Below are 19,456 nucleotides of genomic sequence, written 5' to 3'. Positions count from 1 at the left end.
CTGCTGGGAATGGCATTAGTTCTGCAGGGATTTGATCATAAACCAGTTAAGGGATCACACAATTCATCATGAGGGGGACATAACTGTATGTACCACATTGTATTACAATCCATCCAATAGATGTTGAGATATCTCACTTAAAACCACAAATGTCTACGTCATGGTGATGTACGAGGTAGAGTTTGGGAATCATAAATGTCTGTACAAAACGGTGTGCCAATTTATCTGACAATTGATGAGATATTTCAGTGGGTGAGTGTAATGCCAGCAGACTATAGAATAAATCAGGGAATCACCAAAGTCATTCCAATTCATCATCTGGGGAACATGAATGCCTGTATGAATTTCATGGCAATCCATCTAATAGCTAGATATAGCTATTTCAGTATGAAACACAGTGGTGGGGAGGCCAACATACATTGCCATCCCTAGAGCCATGCACCTAACATGGTCACCCTTATACAACGGAGGTGACTGGAACCCTAGATAATCTACAGACCTCACAGTAAACACTTTTCATTTCTACTGAAAGAAATATCCCTATGACAATGTGCTCTGTGGATTGTCCAGAATAACAGAGGGCACTGTTTCAGGAAAGACACATTGCTGGTAAATTGTAATGTATTTTTTAATGCTTTGAGCACCACAAATTAGATTCCATTCACATCAATTGTGTTGTTTTTGGGGGCAGAAATCTTAGTCTCAAAACCTTGGCATTTAAACCAATACTATCTGCAATAAGTGACAAAATATGTTGTGTTAATAATATAATAATTTAAATAATAGTAATTTAGGGGAACGGACCTTTTACATTATTAGTACTAGTACTGTGGTAGTAAAAGTAGTCATAGTAATGGTAGCAGTAACTGAAGAACGTAATAGGTAAAGCAACAGTAGCAGTCATAGATTCATTTGAATTTCTAATATCAGAAAGCTCAACCCTAGAATCACAAGTTAGAAAAAAACATGTATATCCATACCAAAGATGCATTAAGAATGTAAGCTCTCTACCACCAGTCCCTCTGTCCACCCACGCTGTTCCAACAGCACGGCGGAGTGCACTCATGCTTAATGAATTGAGACAGAAGGCCAGATAAATGTGACCAGTTCAGTAAAGGCAGCAGGCAGATACAAAGAGAGGCTACTGGCTGCTTGCTATGTTCCATATACAGGGAGCACCAGAGGCGCCCTGTAGTCCGATCCCTGCTTTGCTCTGACTCTGGTTGGCATAAACATCTAATAGGACCTAAAAGCCTTAGACAAGTGCAACACATGCTGGGTAAGTGGTTGAAAATGGGACATGGAAAAGGTTTTAGGACATTCCAAGAACAAAGCATACAGCGAGCGTCTGTTCTAATCTATGAGATATGTGTCCCTGTAGTATGGTTTATGTCCCTGTGTGTATGTGTGTCTCTCTATAGCTGTGTTTGAAACCGTTCCCTGTCATGGAAATAGTGCACTATATAGTGTGTTCGCCATTTTGTAGTGGTGTTTGAATTCTCCTCTGTTAATTTCTTTCACTATATAGTTCATTATAAAATACCCACAATGCACAGCTAATTTGAGTGTACATACAATGTACCCTACATTTTACTCCCGTATACCACAATGCAACACGGCCGTGTTTTCCCGGAGGAGAAGAAGAAGCAGAAGTAACGGCGAAAACTGAAAAGGAAAATTGGAGCTGGCTTTAATTTCTATACAGTGGAAATGTAGCATGCAACATACAGTATATACAACCTTTTACTATCCTCCCGGGGGCTTGGTTTGTTTTAGGGACGTAGTGAGTGTCCGAAATCTGGTTTGGTCGTTCCCTATATAGTTAACTATTTAATAAACACTATATAGGGAAGAGTGAGTGAGTGAATGAGGGAACAGTTTCGAATACAGCTTTTTGTTTGTCTCTGGGTGTACACACACACACACACACACACACACACACACACACACACACACACACACACACACACACACACACACACACACACACACACACATGCACACACACGCGTTTGGTTCTGTGTGTAATTCTGTGTATACATGTAGGTGTTTGTTCATGTTTCTGGTTTTGTCTGTGCACATCTGTCTGTGTATGTGTGTGTGCTTACATGTATGCCCATATACAGTGGAAGTGTGTCCTAATTTTCCATATCTACAAGTGTGTGAGTGTTGCTCTGCTGCTGAAAGGGCCAGCACATATCATCGCTTATCAGAGAAGATGTTTCCTCGGGGGTCAGTGAGCCACCGTCACTTCACATGAAGACAGCCATGAGGGAGGAAGTAGAAAGATGAGGAAAGGGATGAGCGAGAGACAACACAGAGGACTGGAGACAAATCGGGGTGGGGGTGTAGGAGGAGAGGGACGGAGGGAGGGAGTGCTTCCTCCAGTCAACATCATGCCGACTGGAGACTGGAGCTGGGAGAGAAAGAGGAAAGAGGAAAGAGGAAAGAAAGACTGACAAAGAAGGAGCTTTAAAAGTAGAGAGGGAAGAGAGCTAGTGAGGAAGCGAAAGAGAGAATAACAATGTATTTGCCAGAAGAAACCAGGGGGAAGAATAAGGGCAAAACAATGTGGGTTTGTTACATAAAACAGGATCAGACACAGGTCAGCATATCAGACCAAACACAATAGATGGAGGTGAGCAGTTCAGGAGGAAAGACTAAATAATAGAAATAAAACAAGACAGACTAATGCTACCCCAACCAGGAGTCTTCACTGGAAAAAAACTCACCTACTGCCTCCTTTTCAAGGAAATACTCTTTTTCGTAATGCCATAAAACGTAGCAAAAAAAAAGAAGGAAATGATCCAAGCCTGTTTATTGGCGCCAGAATTTCCCCTTAGCTGTCAGGAAATACTTGCTTCCCTCGGAGGAGGGTAGCGGGTGTTTCTGTATTTATGGGTTTTAATAGAAGAGCGTGATCATCATATTGACCGACCTGCTCCCATCCTAATGGGCACCTTAAATCTCAGGGACACGCACTGTATTCTGGGGTGAGTTACAGGCAAATTAACATGGAGAGGGAGGCTGGCAGGGCTGCTTCTGCCGGAAGGAAGGAAAACAATTGTCGGCCATTTGGGATGAGTTGGGAGGGTGGTGGGGGAGGGAGCAACGAGGTGGGAGAAGTGGCAACAAACGATTTTCAGCAGTAGCAGAGAGAGAATGAGATGGGTTGGAGAGGGTGGGCAGAATCCAACGTGGTCGCCTTCCATTATAGGAGTCATAAAATGGTTTTAATGACCAAATATTGGGCTCTTTGAAACAAGATATTGGATCACATTACAAGCATTACACTTTGGCTCACATGCTCTGGTGCAGACAAATTGTGTAGTGCATTGGCTGGACTGGCTGAATCTGTATTAGGCTCACCTCCCTCTGTGTGTCTGCATGTGTGGATATGTTAGTTGCTTTCCTGTAAATCCATCTACTACTACTAAAGGTGTGCTTAATAAAGACATGTGTTGTGATAGTGACATAGGGGAAGGACAAAGCAACACACTTAAAGCAGCTCGGATTTGTGTTGCATGTATATTGAGTGTTTTACCCAAGCGGCAAATTCCAGATCTGAAAATTGAAGCCAATGCGGAAGCTCCCTAAACCTGCATTCTATCTCATTTCCAGTAGGCGGCGGGTCCGCTGGCTCCAAAAAGAAGTCTATAGAAGTCTATGGGAAAATGTATACTATACTTAATACTAATACTAATACTAAAACTTCTCACTTGAATTTTTACCTCAGTAAACGTTCTCAATCACTAGTTATGAATTCTTCTTCAATACAGCATGATGTTCATTTAGTAAATTACGGTCCCATTTATTTTATAATAGAAGGTAAAGCAGGCGATGCTTTAGGAGTATGGCTACACGCCGACCTGTCAATCGTGATAGAGGCTTAGCAATTTCTTTTTTTTATTAGTACTGATACAGAAAAAAAAAGATTAATCAATTAACAGAAAATTCAGATATTGAATTGGAGAGAGAAGCTGAAAGAGCAGATAGATTTATAGATTTGAGGTTCCTGAATGAGATGTTTCACTTGTCTTTTGGGAAAGGAATGGGGATGTTGATGTCCGTGATGATTGCAAGATGGTCTGAGATGTGGAGGTTGACGCTGGAGAGATGAATTACTGTGAGACCAGTGGAGCGGACCAGATCGAGGATATGACAATGAGTGTGGGTGGGGAAGTTAACATGTTGTGAGAAGTTGAAGCAGTTTAACAGTTCCAGAAATACAGTGGCAGATTTGCAGTTGATGTTGTCGATGTGGAAGTTAAAATCTCCAAGGATGAAGACAGAGTGTGATATAGCACAGAGATGGGTCAGAAAAAGTAGATAGATAAGTAGGTAGATAACAGAAGTGACGAGAGGACTGGTACCAGAGGGTTTGAAGGTGAGATGTTCAAAAGACAGGGTGGCTGGGATGGAGATGGTGGTTATTTTAATGTCCTTTCTGTGAACAGTGGCAACGCCACCTCCCCGTCCCTCAGTGAGTGGTTTGTCTGTGCGGGTGAAACCTGTTGGTGTGATCTGGTTGAGTGAGAAGTAGTCCAGGGGTTTGTGCCAGGTTTCGGTGATGCAGAGGACGTCCAGTTTGTTGTCAGTGATGAATTTATTCAGGATGAGAGTTGTATTACTTAGCGATCGGGTGTTGAGCAGTGCTATGTTCAGATGACGTTGTTTTGGGATTCGTTGGGAGGACTGGGGAAGGGGACAGAGGTTGAGCAAATTGGCATGCTGTGAATTGCTGTGTTGACGTGATGACAAAATACGGTTTGACCATAGTGAAGGGATGCAGTTGGACAATGAGAGGTGGTACGTGAATAGGCAGCCAGAGTGTTTGTTTGGAGGACGGGGTGGTGACATATGAGGCCACAAGGGGGAGCTGGTGAGGGTGATTGATCTGGGAGCTGCCATGGTCGGCGGAGAAGAAAAAGACTGCGGGGAAGTGTGGGGTAAATAGTCAGGCACGTGTACCACACTACATTGTCAAATTTAAAACATGTATTAACAACATAATGTAACAATAACATATCTTCAGTCAATTGGAAACTTGACAATTTGTCAATAAAAGTAAAAAGAAAAAAGAAGTTTACCGACAATCCTGAGGGTAGACGCTTCGCACCACACGGAGTTTGGTGTTTGAAGCCCCCAACGTCGTCTTCCAGGCAACGCTGCCTGGAAGGCACTAGGATTAGGCAATGGTTATGGTTGAAGACGACAGTCGCAGCTCTGCCTTGAAGGCTTAATTGGGGGTGTAAAACACCATCGAGCCAGCACAGCAGCTGAGCAGACAGAAAGAGGGCGACCGCTAGATGTTGCTCTCTCTAATATATCCAATATAAGCTGCTCTGTTTAGGCTAGAAAACGTGCATGCAGGCTGAAACTCAACCGTGCGGTTTTGTTGGGATAAAGCTATAAGCAGAAGGAATATCCGCTAGCTGCTAGGTTAATGTGCAATGGTAAACACACAGAATATGGTACACGCACATAGCAGAGCTTGCAAACTGTGGCTTTTTTGTCGACAACGCGAACGTTGTCAACATAACTCACTGGAAATCCAAAATACTTCCACACTTTCACACACTTCAGTGAAAGAGGAGGAGGCTCAAGTTCTGTCGCTGGGTCTCCAGCATCTGCAGCTGCTATCTTTTGACTGGCTCTAGCTAAGTTACAGGAGGTTGACTGACTCGCAGCACTTCAACCAAGTTTTTGGCAGTATTGACGATTCAATTTTTGTATTCAATATTCAAGATTGTGACTTAATTTCGATCGATTTCGATTTTAGTCACACCCTTACTTACAACAGGATGTTTTTTTTCAATTGATACACACCCATTACAGTCATCCTATGTATTAACAGATATGTGGCTAAAACAATCAATGTGGACGTAATGCCAATACGTCATACGAATCCAGATAGACAGCATGCACATGGAATAATAAATACAAATGTGGCAGGCAAATCAGAAGAGATCCACCAACCAGACGGACATTTAACTTTGCTCTTAGACCGAACTTTTATTAAAGCTTGTCGGTCTGGGGAAACAAACTTGAAATAAAAAGTTAACCTTTAATGAGCGATGGCGGGCAGAAGGTTGGCCAATGTGTTTTAATGCACATGAGCACCAAACAATATAAAAGCAAGCCTGCGCTTATCATCTGATAGCAGATGGAATCGAGTTATAAGCTACAAGTCTCCTCCCTGCTCGATAAAACGACCGCCACTATCAGTGTATACTGACTATACTGACAGTGAATGTCACTGCTGGTGAACAGAGAAAATTGTGCCTTGAAGTTTTGAGTAATTGAATTTGTAAAAGTCATCGTATTACCCTATAATACAGAGGGGGTTGCAATTTACAAAAGGTGTCGAACCACACACACACACACACACACACACACACACACACACACTACATTGCTGCTACTGCCTCAGACGAAGTTGAGATGTGTGACTATAAACCTCAGATGCTATTTTGTTACATAGCGACTGTGGAAACGCTCCTCTTACTTTGGCTGATTATTCTAACGTCTCCATGACATGACCTGTGAGGATTTAAAAATCCTTGAAAAAGCTTCTTGCAGAAAGAGGATGGCTGGTGAGGCATCCTCACCCACAGCATAGTGGATACGGTGAATAACATAAAACTATACTATATGCACACTATATGAAGCATATTTTCAAGACTCTCTGAGGCACACTTGACAAACTGCAGAGCTTTTACATTTATACGGTGTATGTAAATATAGCAGGGAGGGCAGACAGCAAAGCACAGTGAAAGTAATTTGGAAAAAAACAATCTTTGTGGAGATTTCAGGGTTCGTGCAACGCAAGTGAATAGCACAATAATAACAGGCCCCTGAGCAGCCAAAAGTTCTATTCTAGTCTATTAATAGGACAAGACAGGAGATAAACAGGAGGAAGCATATGATTGTTATATAAAAAAATAACAATTACAGCAATAATAGGGGGAGAAAGAAGAGAGAAAAAGGCTCTGAGGGGGCATTACTGGTCGTACCCCGAGGACGAAGAGACATCAGGGTTATTTTTTTATATTTTGTTTTTATTTGTTTGATTTAGCAGCAATCCTCTCAATATGCTGTCCCATACTAGCCCATTCCCTTAAACCCCCCTCAGCCATTTGTGCGTGGTATGCACATAAAGATGTCTGTGTACTGCCCTGCTTGCAATGTGGTGAGAATGTGAATAAACTCATAACCAACTAACTAACTACAATCTAGTAACACTTAGTAGAATGAGAGCCAGATCAGAAAAACAAGAGAAAACGTCTAACCTTTTTGGCTGTCAATGATAAAGTTGCCCTCCTCGTTTCCTGTGGTGATCTTATACGTGATCCCGTCCCCATCAGGGTCCTTCGCCAGCACCGTGGCAACAAGCGTGTTGGGGCCTGCGTCCTCTGAGACGAACGTCCGATATCTGATCAAACACATATAAATCAACACAACACAATCAACACCATGCTGGTACTTCTCAGCACGAGGACACATGTCCTGACACATGGCTGTAAAGGTGAAAATTAGACACCTTCAACAAAGTTTTTTCAATGTTTCTAAGCAATTCCATCTCATTCAACCAGTAGTCAGCACCTAGAACAAAGAAACACGCTGCAATACTCACATACAAATATTGATTGAGATGGATCATAACTGTGTCACGAGCAAAGCCATTTACAGACCAACCAAATGCACCAGTATCTTAGCGTCTCTATACAGTATATCATAACCTCATTAGTGTCATTTCTCGTTTTAGTTATTCTGTGGGTCTTTGCATTTGAAATTCAACTAGGGCAAACAGACATGAACAGGGCTGGCTTGATGTAATGTTAGGAGAAAATAAATTATTAGAAAGAACTCAAAACAAGGAGAAATATGAGCTAAAAAGAAACTTCAGGGTGTAAGCATTAAAGACCTTCTGGATAAATCACACTGCATGTGCCCTAATCAATAGCCTACTGTAAACAATCAACAATCACTTCTTTGGCCATGTTACCAGGAGATGTTGTGCCATTTCTTCAGTCTGACATCTGGTAAATATAGCAAGTCATGACTTTCTTTTCAATCAGCTGAGCGTTGGCTGGACCAGTATTTGTGTTGCGCACTGTGAGCAAAGTGACACAAGAGGCCTAGTCTATATCCACAACGTTCCACTTCCGGGATTGCTCAGGTGCCACAGGAAATCCCGCAGGATGCATGTCCATTACCTTCCACTCCAGTAGATTTATGAGAACAGTGGTTAACTGCTCCTCAGATCTCTGCAGGGTAAATCCAGACAGCTAGCTAGACTATCTGTCCAGTCTGAGTTTTCTGTTGCACGACTAAAACAACTTTTGAAGTTGTTGACTATGTGCCAGAAATACACATTGTGTTAAATGTCATGTGTTTAATGTGAGAGGTATCTTTTTTAAACACAGCATTGCTGGTCTCATACTACACGAGCTAGTTAATTGCTTTCACAGTGAGCCGTAAGGTGTTGACCAGTCCTTTAACAGTTTTAGAAATACAAACCAGCAGAGCTGAGGTGTAGCGTATGGAACTACTGCAGGGCAAATTCAAAATAACCTAAAAAATTCACTTTCAGATATACCACATATGAACATAGAGTAGACACATAAAGTAATTTTCCCAAAAGCATCCCACACCACCATCACACCCTCCACCATAAGAGTACCTGCAATCTAACACCTTTCAAAGTGACGGAGTGAGAATGCGGAGTAGGGTGTTGGTTGTGAAGATGTTGTAAGATCTTACTTTTCCTAGGATGCTCCTCTATGGTAAAACAAGACACAGTAGACAGGAGTAGTTCTTGGTTGTGTCGTTGTGTGAATCACTATCCTGCAGGACATTCACAGAGGCTGAACCCTAATCAAATTTTAAGGGTGTGTTTGTCTGTTACTGGCTTCTAAATTGGTGGAAAAGGGACAAGGGAAAGCGTGCATCCTTGACATCAGCTTAGACAGCAATGCTTTTACAATTCTGTTTAAAGCTTTTAAGTATTTAAGTGATGCTTTTCCGAGCAATCTAACCAGAAGGTCACAGACACAGCACTCATGCAATCTATCAATTAGGATAAAATGGTATGCTTAAATAGATTGATATAAAGAGAACATATGCTTTCCCATTAGAGTAGTATGCACATGCAATGTTAGGATTTGCAAACAAGATGTTTTTTAGTATGATGTGTTAACAAATGTGTGTATTTGATCATCTAAACCCTCAGGCGAACTTATCAGCCCATGCATACCAAACTGAGCTCTGCGTCTTGCTCTGAAATTCCCCTTCAGTTTTGTCTTTGTATCTTAGAGTAGAACTTTGAACTTCAGCTTTGAACTCTCTGTTGGCCTTACACAGAGAACTCTGAACCACAGATGTGCTTGAAAGAAAAACTTTTCTTGAAAGGCTGGCCTTTCTACCTTGTTGACATGAGGTTCACACTCTCTCCATTCTTCGGACACGTTTCAGCTGCCCTTAAGGTAATAGCAGATATCATCGCATAATACAACATACCAGCCTCTCTGGGCCCTTAGGTAAACATAGACAAGTTTCTTCGCATTAGGATTAAGACATTTTAACTAATATAACGATAGTTACGTTATTGTAACTCCAGATTCTATGAGTATAGGCGTAGCCCTCTAAGCCACGCTATGGGTTTATCCCTTCGCGCATGCGCAGTCGTGAAGATTTTCTTTCCCGCCCTTGCGTACTGCTCGGGCTTCAACTACGTCCGCAAATACTGTATATAAACAGAGCGGACTCGTTGCTCTGCTCCCAACATAAGCTTTTTCTTCAGCTAATGTCACTGGAGCAGGTGGTCCGGATCTTAGAGGGCTACGCCTATACTCATAGAATCTGGAGTTACAATAACGTAACTATCGTTCTATTTCGTATAGGCTTCGCCCTCTAAGCCACGCTATGGGTTAGGGCAAAGCTGATGTAGTCAATGCCACCTGCGACCCAGAGCCCACAAGTGGAACATAGACTAAACTTTTTATTTTTATTTTTATTTTTTTTCCCTCACTGTCTCTCTCTCTCTCATGCACTGACAGGAGACTGTATCAGATAAGCCGTTATCGAGGTAACAGAGCCTGCCATGGTAATGATTTGGCCTAGCTGGCTGTAAGGCCCAAGCCGAGAGTGCAGGCATGCATGATTGGTGAGGGTAATACATGATTGATAATTAAGGGACGCGCGAGTTCCTCCCAGCCACCCAGAGTGTGGGGGGGGGAGGACCCCATGCCGTACACATGCAGCGGCTACACATATATGTGGGACGCCGCTCTCCTCCCGGCACCTGACAGCAGACAGAACACACATACGACGGGGCATCATTCGTCGTTGAGTGAGGATAGGACCGAGTGGGTCAGAGAGGGCTCGGACATATCCCGCAAATAGAAACGGATGAAAGGGCATGGGGATGCCCAAGAGGCTGCTGCGCAGATGTCGGCTACTGACATGCCTCTGAACAGAGCTGTTGATGCTGATAGTGCCCTTGTAGAATATGCCCGGATGCCCTGGGGGGGCTCCGCCCCCTCCATGTTATAGGCCTGGTGATAGCCTCGCACAGCCAGTGAGACAGACGCTGTTTTGACAGGGCCGCTCCTTGGGAGTGTTCCCTATAGTGAACAAACAGCTGCTGTGTCCGCCTTATGTCCGCCGTGCGTAAAACGTACTGTGATAACGCACGCACCGGGCACAATCGGTAGGAAACCTCCTCCGCGTCGTTATGAGGCGGGGGGAAAAAACCCTCGACCAAAAGGAATTTCTTAAAATTTTCGGTGTGAAAGAAGGGTTAGGCTGTAGTACGGTGTTGGGTGGCTCGGGGGGTGGGTTAGACCAGGTGGGGGCCGCCTTCATGGTCCCCCGGCTCCGTGAAGCCTGCCGGTCATTTGGGGCCGGCAGTTGCTGCGGAGGGGGGCCGGGCTGAGGAGCGGAGCTCCAAGCCTGGAAAAACGCAGCCGCAGCAGAGGCTGTGGCACGCAACTGTTGTCATGGTGCCGGCGCTTCTGTGGAGGAGCCGCCTTCCAAGAGCCGAGCATTCGAAATCGTTCCGCCCGGTGCAAATGGAATGTGACTTTCTGAAGGCGGGGCCCAAATAGTCCATCAGGAGCTATGGGGCTGTACAGAAGCTTGCGTCTGATGTCAGTGGGTAGCTGTGTCATGTGGAGCCAGATGTTTCGCTGGGTCACAGTCTGCCACGCCATGACTCTTGCCAATCTCCGTGGCTAGCTCCGGAGGAAGCGCTCCCGGAGCAAAGCCCATGGCGGAGACGGCGGAGGCTAGCAAAGCTATATTGTTCTGTGCCGCACATTGGTGTGACCGGTCAGTGAGCTGAGCACATAACTGATCCTGGGGGCGAAGGAGGCGTAGGCTTCCGGTGGCCGAAAGCAGTGGCCTTCGGAAGCAGGATGGAGGCCACGCTCTGCTCCAGGGGGGGGGGACGGAAGGGAAGCCCGCTTCTGTGTCGCCTTGAACCCGAGTAAACGGGGCGTAGCGAAAGACAGGAGCCTTCAGTTTCCCGGCCTGGGAGAGCGCCTCTTCCACAAACGGCCGAAGCACCGTGAAGCGTGGCCAGAGTGGAGCCCGTGAGGAGGGCGGCTCCTGAGCGTAAACATCCCCGCGAGCGGGGGTTGGAAGCTCAGCCGGGAGCGCTATGCCTCTCTGGTCTGCCGCCTTTTTGATGATCTCCGGCAGATCCAAAAAGAGAGTCTTAGCGGTGGAGGGTGGAGCCGCCTGAGGCAGAAGGGAAGACCGCCAGAGCGGTGCCCTTGGCCATTCCGGAAATGGGGAGAGCCGCAATGGAAGGGCATTGATACCTGTTACGAAGCCCAGTTCTCCCAGGGGGGAGGAGGGACAGCTGGTGACGGAGGCGTTATCCGAGGGAATCGAGCCATCGGACTCGTGCTCGTCGACAAAGCCTTCCTCCGGCGGATCCAGGGTGTTGACGGATTGCCGTCTGTCTGCCCAGCTGCCATCCCCTTCGCCGCTAGCATGACACTCCAGAAAAGCTTCCGCCCGCCGGTTAAGCTCTTTAGATGGCAGGCGGATGCAGAACTGGCAGGAGGCGTAAGTGGCGCCAAGGCAGATCTCACAGCGGGGATGGAGGTCCGGCGGCAGGATGCTGCCGGTCCGACAGGTGGGGCAGAGGCGAACACCGCTGGAAGTCGAGCTTGTCTTCATACTGCTAGCTTGAAGAAAAAGTGGGAGCAGAGCAACGGGTCCGCTCTGTTTATATACAGTATTTGCAGACGTAGTTGAAGCCCGAGCGGTACGCAAGGGCAGGAAAGAAAATCTTCACAACTGCGCATGCGCGAAGGGATAAACCCATAACGTTGCTTAGAGGGCGAAGCCTATACGAAATAGAACTGCAAATCGATTCGATCGAAAATTGATGACTCTGAAAGCAATTATTCAAAAATAATTTACATTTTTTTGAGGGCAAGGTTTGAGCATGATATACATATACTGTATACATTTTATTTTTCTATAAATTAAGCAATAGGCTAGACTAGGTGAGAATGTGTAAGGCTGTTTTGACTTGTTCCCAGTGCAGTTTCCCTTGGTTTAAAAAACCTTTCTAGAAATTGAATGTCAGTAGCGTTAAACATTAGGGAATAGGGATAATAGAGATAAGAAAAAATCTAGAATTAAGTTTATTTTTACTAAAACAAGAGCAATAACCCCAACTCACTGGTAATTTATTTTGTATGTCTTGTCTTTAAGTCTTTTGTTATGGATTGCATAGGTTTTAGCTGCAGCTACAATTCATTTGAAACTTTGTCAATCAATTTCCTTGATGATGTGCAGTCCCCAGTCATACATTTCATACTATAAAGTGTGCTCACCAAAATCACAAATATATTTAATGCTTACTCTTACTGATATCTAGACATATTCTGTACATATGTGTGTCTTTGTTGCTTAGACTTTTTGCTATTTGACTTTTGTCAGCAGCAAATTACCAAGGAGGTGAGCTGAATCTTATTCAGTGTAGTCACAGCACTGAGAAATGACATTTAATAATCAAGTTGTCCTCATAAATAATGTTGTGGTTACTATTGCCAACAGTTTCAGTTTAACTGTCTTTGCTTGAAAATGTTCTCAATGACAGATCTTTCACTGAGGGTGAATGGGAAACACGTACTTTGTGTTAACTGATCCTTTAAGTAATGTCAAGCATTTTTCACTATAGACCAAAGGTTTATCCTGACAGACAGACCAAACACAGACAGACCCCTCGACCAACATTGTCTGTGTGTGTGTGTGTGTGTGTATGTGTGTGTGTGTGTGTGTGTGTCTTTTTGCATATTGAGCTTACAGTTGAGACTAACAGAAGCACTCACTCTCTGATGTCGTTTATCAATGACTCATTACCTGCCCACATGTGCCTGTACATTCACAATGCAGGTCCAGTAACTCTAACGGCCAGACATAAATGTGTATCCGTCTGTCACTCTGCCCTAGCGACGAGGCCTATTCATTTTTCACTAAAAACAAGGCACTCTCATTAGGTGTGGAACACTGTGATCATTTTCTGTCACTGCCATCTTTCTTCCTCAGCAACTGTTGGACTAGTTTTGTCTGGGAAGATCAGCGATGTGCCACTCGCTTGCTCTGTTTGTAGAGTGTTGTTGCAGCATTTGAGTAATTTCAGCTCACACTCTGCAAGCCGAGAACTCCAGATCAATACATAAGTTAGGCAAGGGAAGATGCTGTGATGGGTTTCTTTATTATGTAGTGTCTCTAAAAGTACATGGGTCACATTGATCAAACGGATTACACTGAAGGAAGTTATTTGAAAGATCATTAGATAATTGCTTGTATTTATCTCACCTGAAAGCCAGAAAGAACTCCTTGTGCATTTCTGCCTGCAATTTGATGACAAAATTACAGATGCTGTCTGTGCAGTTGCATTTATGCACAACTCTTTCACAGGGGATACTAAGCCTCTTTTGTCCTGACTACCCAAATGTACTCTACTTCTTCATTACAGATGCAGACAGAGTAATCATTATGGATTTATATGGAGTTGGCCAACAATTAGGCTTATGACTACGAGCAGCCTGAAATGGCAACAATAGCTGATGTCGGCCTGTATTGGTCTGCAAGACAATCAACCTTCTGATATGCTGAAGACGTTCACTGTGTACGGCAGTGATCAAACAATTAGTTGATTTATCAAGTATTCAAACAGCAAAGTAATAACTGTTCATTTAAGTCATATGTCAAGAAAAATGTTAAACATTTGCTGGTTTAGGTATCTCAAATGTGAAGATTTGCTGCTTTTCTGTTTTTTTTTTATATTGTAAATTGAGACACAGTTGTTGGTTGGGGAAAACAAGTGATCTGAGGACACCATCTTGGGGTTTGGGAAATTGTGATCAGCACACATATTTTGAAGACTTAACAATCAAAGAAAAAAAAGAGATTTATTGATATTGGAAATAGTCTGATTTTGCAACTGGAATTTAATTACTGGCCCTGAAGACTTGGAGACTTGACAAACTTATTTCACCACATGGTCCATGTAGCAGCTGTTCTGCTTCTGATCAAATCACACTATCTTCCTAAGGAAAATGGCAACTGGGCAAACTATCTGCTGTGTGATCAAAAGCTCCAGAACAGCTGCTAAATGGACCTTGCGGTGAAACTGTTTTGTGAGAAGCAATTGTTAGTTGCAGTCCTAATATAAGGTAATTTGTCCAATTTACGTGCACATACGTTGGCACTGCTACAACCAACATTTCCACATCTGCGTTGCCACGGGGATCCACATGACATCATTTTATTCATCAGCGCTTGTCCACTTGCGACCCAAATGTGTGATTGTGCAGACTACAAGTGTGCTGATTTCATGTTATCGCAAGCACCTATACATAAAGTAAGAGATAAGATAGTGTGAAAGACTAAATGATGTCCATTTAACAATGAGAATGCAGACCTGAGCAGGATAATGACATGGTAAAGAAGACAAATGCACAGCCTATGTGTCCTGAACAGCATAAAAGCACACCTATACGTACATTGCTGGCAATTACATTTAAAATATTAAGCCAAACATGACGTAAAATTCATAAGTACATACCAAATAGATAATGGTGCTATGGCAAGTCTTTTCAGAAAGCATTTTAAGGTTAATCCTACTTGACACTTACATCAACCTAACTTCACCAAATACCCTCTCTAATGCTTTCGAGCAGATGCTTGTAGGCTTTGACTGCATGAAGGGCAGCCTATGTGAGTGTCTGAGAGACAGAGAGTGGAGTGAGATCAGGACAGATCACTGAGAGCAAGCACAAAGCCCAGCAGTCAAGCAGCAGTGAGTTGCCTTTTGCAATCACATTTGCGCTCTACCACAACTCTAATTTGTCCGGATCAATGCTGCAATCAATTGCAAACCGCCTCAGACATACGCCACCACACACTAATTACTTTTTAACCTTTTTGTTTTACTTTTTTGTTTTAGTTTGTTTTCATTCTGTTAATCCGGGGAGAAAAAAAATAGATGCATCCCTTAGGCCGGGGCCTGATGGCAGTTGTAAAAAAATTAATCTGTGAATTTAATTATTGAGTTCATTTAGTTTATCCAGATAAGGCAGATATGGAGAATGAGGAAAAGAGAGGGAGTAATTGAGTGTGCGTGTGTGTGTGTGTGTGTGTGTGTGTGTGTGTGTGTGTGTGTGTGTGTGTTGAATAGTTGGGGGTCAGGACAGTCAGTGGATCTTTCCAACTGCTCACTGATTGTTTTATTCATTTGCTGGAATGCCTCCTGTCTGATTCCATATTAATCACTCCTTGCAATGCTATGCTTCCATTTGCTTGTTGAATTGCAGGGGTGGATGTGGGGCTGATGGTGACAAGCTGTAATAACTGTCGCAGACAAGGCTGCAAAATAAGCACTAAAGAAGCAGTGTTTGCTATAGAAAGATAATAGGTGAGGCCTCTGACGTCTTAAATATGCCATCTTATTAAAGTGCTGGGTTAGATACAGTGGGGCAAAAAATTAATTAGTCAGCCACCAATTGTGCAAGTTCTCCCACTTAAAAAGATGAGAGAGGCCTGTAATTTTCATCATAGGTACACTTCAACTATGAGAGACAAAATGAGAAAAAAAAAATCCAGAAAATCACATTGTAGGATTTTTAATGAATTTATTTGCAAAATCCTCTGAAAAATAAGTATTTGGTCACCTACAAACAAGCAAGATTTCTGGCTCTCACAGACCTGTAACTTCTTCTTTAAGAGGCTCCTCTGTCCTCCACTCGTTACCTGTATTAATGGCACCTGTTTGAACTTGTTATCAGTATAAAAGACACCTGTCCACAACCTCAAACAGTCACACTCCAAACTCCACTATGGCCAAAACCAAAGAGCTGTCAAAGGACACCAGAAACAAAATTGTAGACCTGCACCAGGCTGGGAAGACTGAATCCGCAATAGATAAGCAGCTTGGTGTGAAGAAATCAACTGTGGGAAAAATTATAAGAAAATGGAAGACATACAAGACCACTAATAATCTCCCTCGATCCGGGGCTCCACGCAAGATTTCACCCCGTGGGGTCAAAATGATCACAAGAATGGTGAGCAAAAATCCCAGAACCACACAGGGGGGACCTAGTGAATGACCTGCAGAGAGCTGGGACCAAAGTACAATACGCCGCCAGGTACTCAAATCCTGCCGTGCCAGACGTGTCCCCCTGCTTAAGCCAGTACATGTCCAGGCCCGTCTGGAGTTTGCTAGAGAGCATTTGGATGATCCAGAAGAGGATTGGGAGAATGTCATATGGTCAGATGAAACCAAAATAGAACTTTTTGGTAAAAACTCAACTCGTCGTGTTTGGAGGGGAAAGAATGCTGAGTTGCATCCAAAGAACACCATACCTACTGTGAAGCATGGGGGTGGAAACATCATGCTTTGGGGCTGTTTTTCTGCAAAGGAACCAGGACGACTGATCTGTGTAAAGGAAAGAATGAATGGGGCCATGTATCGTGAGATTTTGAGTGAAAACCTCCTTCCATCAGCAAGGGCATTGAAGATGAAACATGGCTGGGTCTTTCAGCATGACAATGATCCCAAACACACCGCCCGGGCAACGAAGGAGTGGCTTCGTAAGAAGCATTTCAAGGTCCTGGAGTGGCCTAGCCATTCTCCAGATCTCAACCCCATAGAACATCTTTGAAGGGAGTTCAAGGTCTGTGTTGCCCAGCGACAGTCCCAAAACATAATTGCTCTAGAGGAGATCTGCATGGAGGAATGGACCAAAATACCAGCAACAGTGTGTGAAAACCTTGTGAAGACTTACAGAAAACGTTTGACCTCTGTCATCGCCAACAAAGGGTATATAACAAAGTATTGAGATGAACTTTTGTTATTGATCAAATACTTATTTTCCACCATAGTTTGCAAATAAATTCATTAAAAATCCTACAATGTGATTTTCTGGATTTTTTTTTTCTCATTTTGTCTCTCATAGTTGAAGTGTACCTATGATGAAAATTACAGGCCTCTCTCATCTTTTTAAGTGGGAGAACTTGCACAATTGGTGGCTGACTAAATACTTTTTTGCCCCACTGTATGTGTATATGTGAGCCTTTTTTATGTGAACCAGTTTTATGAGAGTTGCTTCTGTCAATATTCCTTTGTCTGCTGGGTTCTGGTCTGTTTACCCTTGTCGATTGTAAAGAGCTTAATCTGTTGAATCTTTAGCATGTTTTGACCAATGTGGTCGTGTGGTTTGGAGGACTTGTTCTGAAACTAGTGATGGTTACATTTGTGAAGAGTGTATCCAAATACAAATACAAAGATGATCAAAACTAGGATACTTGTGTCCATGTAAACAGACTGATACATGAAAGGAATATAATATCAACTGACAGTTTTCTGTTCTTCTAGTGCCAACTTTAAGATACCGACAGTATCTTAAAGTCTTGAGAGCTTTCCTTGCGAAATGTTAGTGTTTGACTACTGTGAAGCTTCACATAAAATAGGGATCGCCAAACCAAGTGCTGTTATAAGACATTGTTTTTCTCAGTTGAAGGAGGTTTAGGGTGGTGCATTTTGCAAAACTACTACTATTCTGTTTACGTGTCTTTCATTACGGTGAATGTTAAATGGATATACTGCTTGTGTTTTTTGTAAAATAAATTACAACTTACACATTACAGCGCAAATCTTTTTATTTATTTTGCAGCTCCTACTACGTGAGCCCCGTCTCTGTGCGTAGGGATGTAACAATTACCGGTGTAACGGTAAACCACAGTAAAAATGTTGACGGTAACAATTACCCTTTTCATTTAAAATATCCTTATTATCGCGGTGGATTACTACGATCTCTGCTAGGCTTAGCTAGCGCTGGGGGCGTCAGAGCTGGAGTTACAACACGCACAGAGATTAGAATGGTATGTATAGACTTGTCTAACTCTGGGGGTTACTGTGAATAAGCTAAAGTCCCAATAAGTCGGCGTGTTCGACAAGTCCCAAAACGGGAAAGGCATTGAAAAAATTCTGTTAACATGCTGCTACATTCTGTCCCCCTTCTCCTGTCTGAGCGCAGTGGTAATCTCAGCAGAGCCATCTAGCGGTAGGGGGTTTGAACAACATAAACGTGAACCACTGTCTTACCATGAATAATTTTGAATGTAAAAAAAAAAAAAAAAAATCAATTTTTGCCTTTTTGAAAATCGATACAGTATTGCAAAATAAAATATTGTGATACTCAAGTGTATGGATTTTTGCTTACACCCCTATAGCTTAGCGCATGTAACTAGGCACAAGAGGCCTGTCGAGCTTCAGATGTCTCCACATGCCACAGCCATGTGCATGGGGCTGAAGTGTGAGTGATACTTGGAGAGTTGTCCTTTTTTTTTGCCTTTCCACAAACCAAAATATACAACACAGAAGTGTTTGTAGCTATCAAGTGCATATCTAGGACCCTTTTTATGGATTCTGTTGAAGCCTGCATTTCCAACCAACTCAGAGAGCTGCAGTTAATTAGTGAGCCAGCAGCAGCAGCTGATAAGATCTGCCAGTGACGGTTTTCATTTCAGCCGGTAAACTGATTGTCGACGACTAAAAATGAGAAGCCTGCTTTTGTCTACCTCTGTCTGAAATCAAGGACTATTCTTTTAAAAATCTGCCACTGTTGTCATTGTACACTGCATACGTACAGTCAGTGCGAGATTGGAAAGCCTGACAAGCATAGCAACAATAACCTCTGTTTCTCCTGTCTGCCTTTCTCAAACACCTGAAATCAATTCCACCTGTTATAGCAGCCTGTGTGCATGTTTAAATGAGTGCATATAATGTCCATTATTGGTCAAAAAATTTGATGTTTCAAATCATTGGAACCATGATACACAAAATACAGCGCATACATGTTAGTTGTAGACACACACAGAAAATGTTCCCAGGGTGGTTTCTGTGGCAACAGGATGGTGATGGAAG

The 19,456-nt window shown here is 43.2% G+C and overlaps 1 protein-coding gene across 1 annotated transcript in view; it reads right to left on the bottom strand.

Moving 5' to 3' along the window:
- Positions 1 to 19,456, bottom strand: part of LOC144521905 (neural-cadherin) — a 340,271-nt gene that overhangs the window by 203,499 nt on the left and 117,316 nt on the right. Inside the window, exon 7 of the mRNA XM_078256568.1 lies at positions 7,293 to 7,435. Within this exon, the coding sequence (XP_078112694.1) occupies positions 7,293 to 7,435 (143 nt within the window). The remainder of the gene's footprint in view (positions 1 to 7,292; positions 7,436 to 19,456) is intronic.

The sequence above is a fragment of the Sander vitreus genome, chromosome 1 (assembly GCF_031162955.1).
Source record: "Sander vitreus isolate 19-12246 chromosome 1, sanVit1, whole genome shotgun sequence".
NCBI lineage: Eukaryota > Metazoa > Chordata > Actinopteri > Perciformes > Percidae > Sander > Sander vitreus.
The sequence above is the reverse complement of the archived record's forward strand: the minus strand, read 5'-3'. Positions and strand labels throughout refer to the sequence as shown.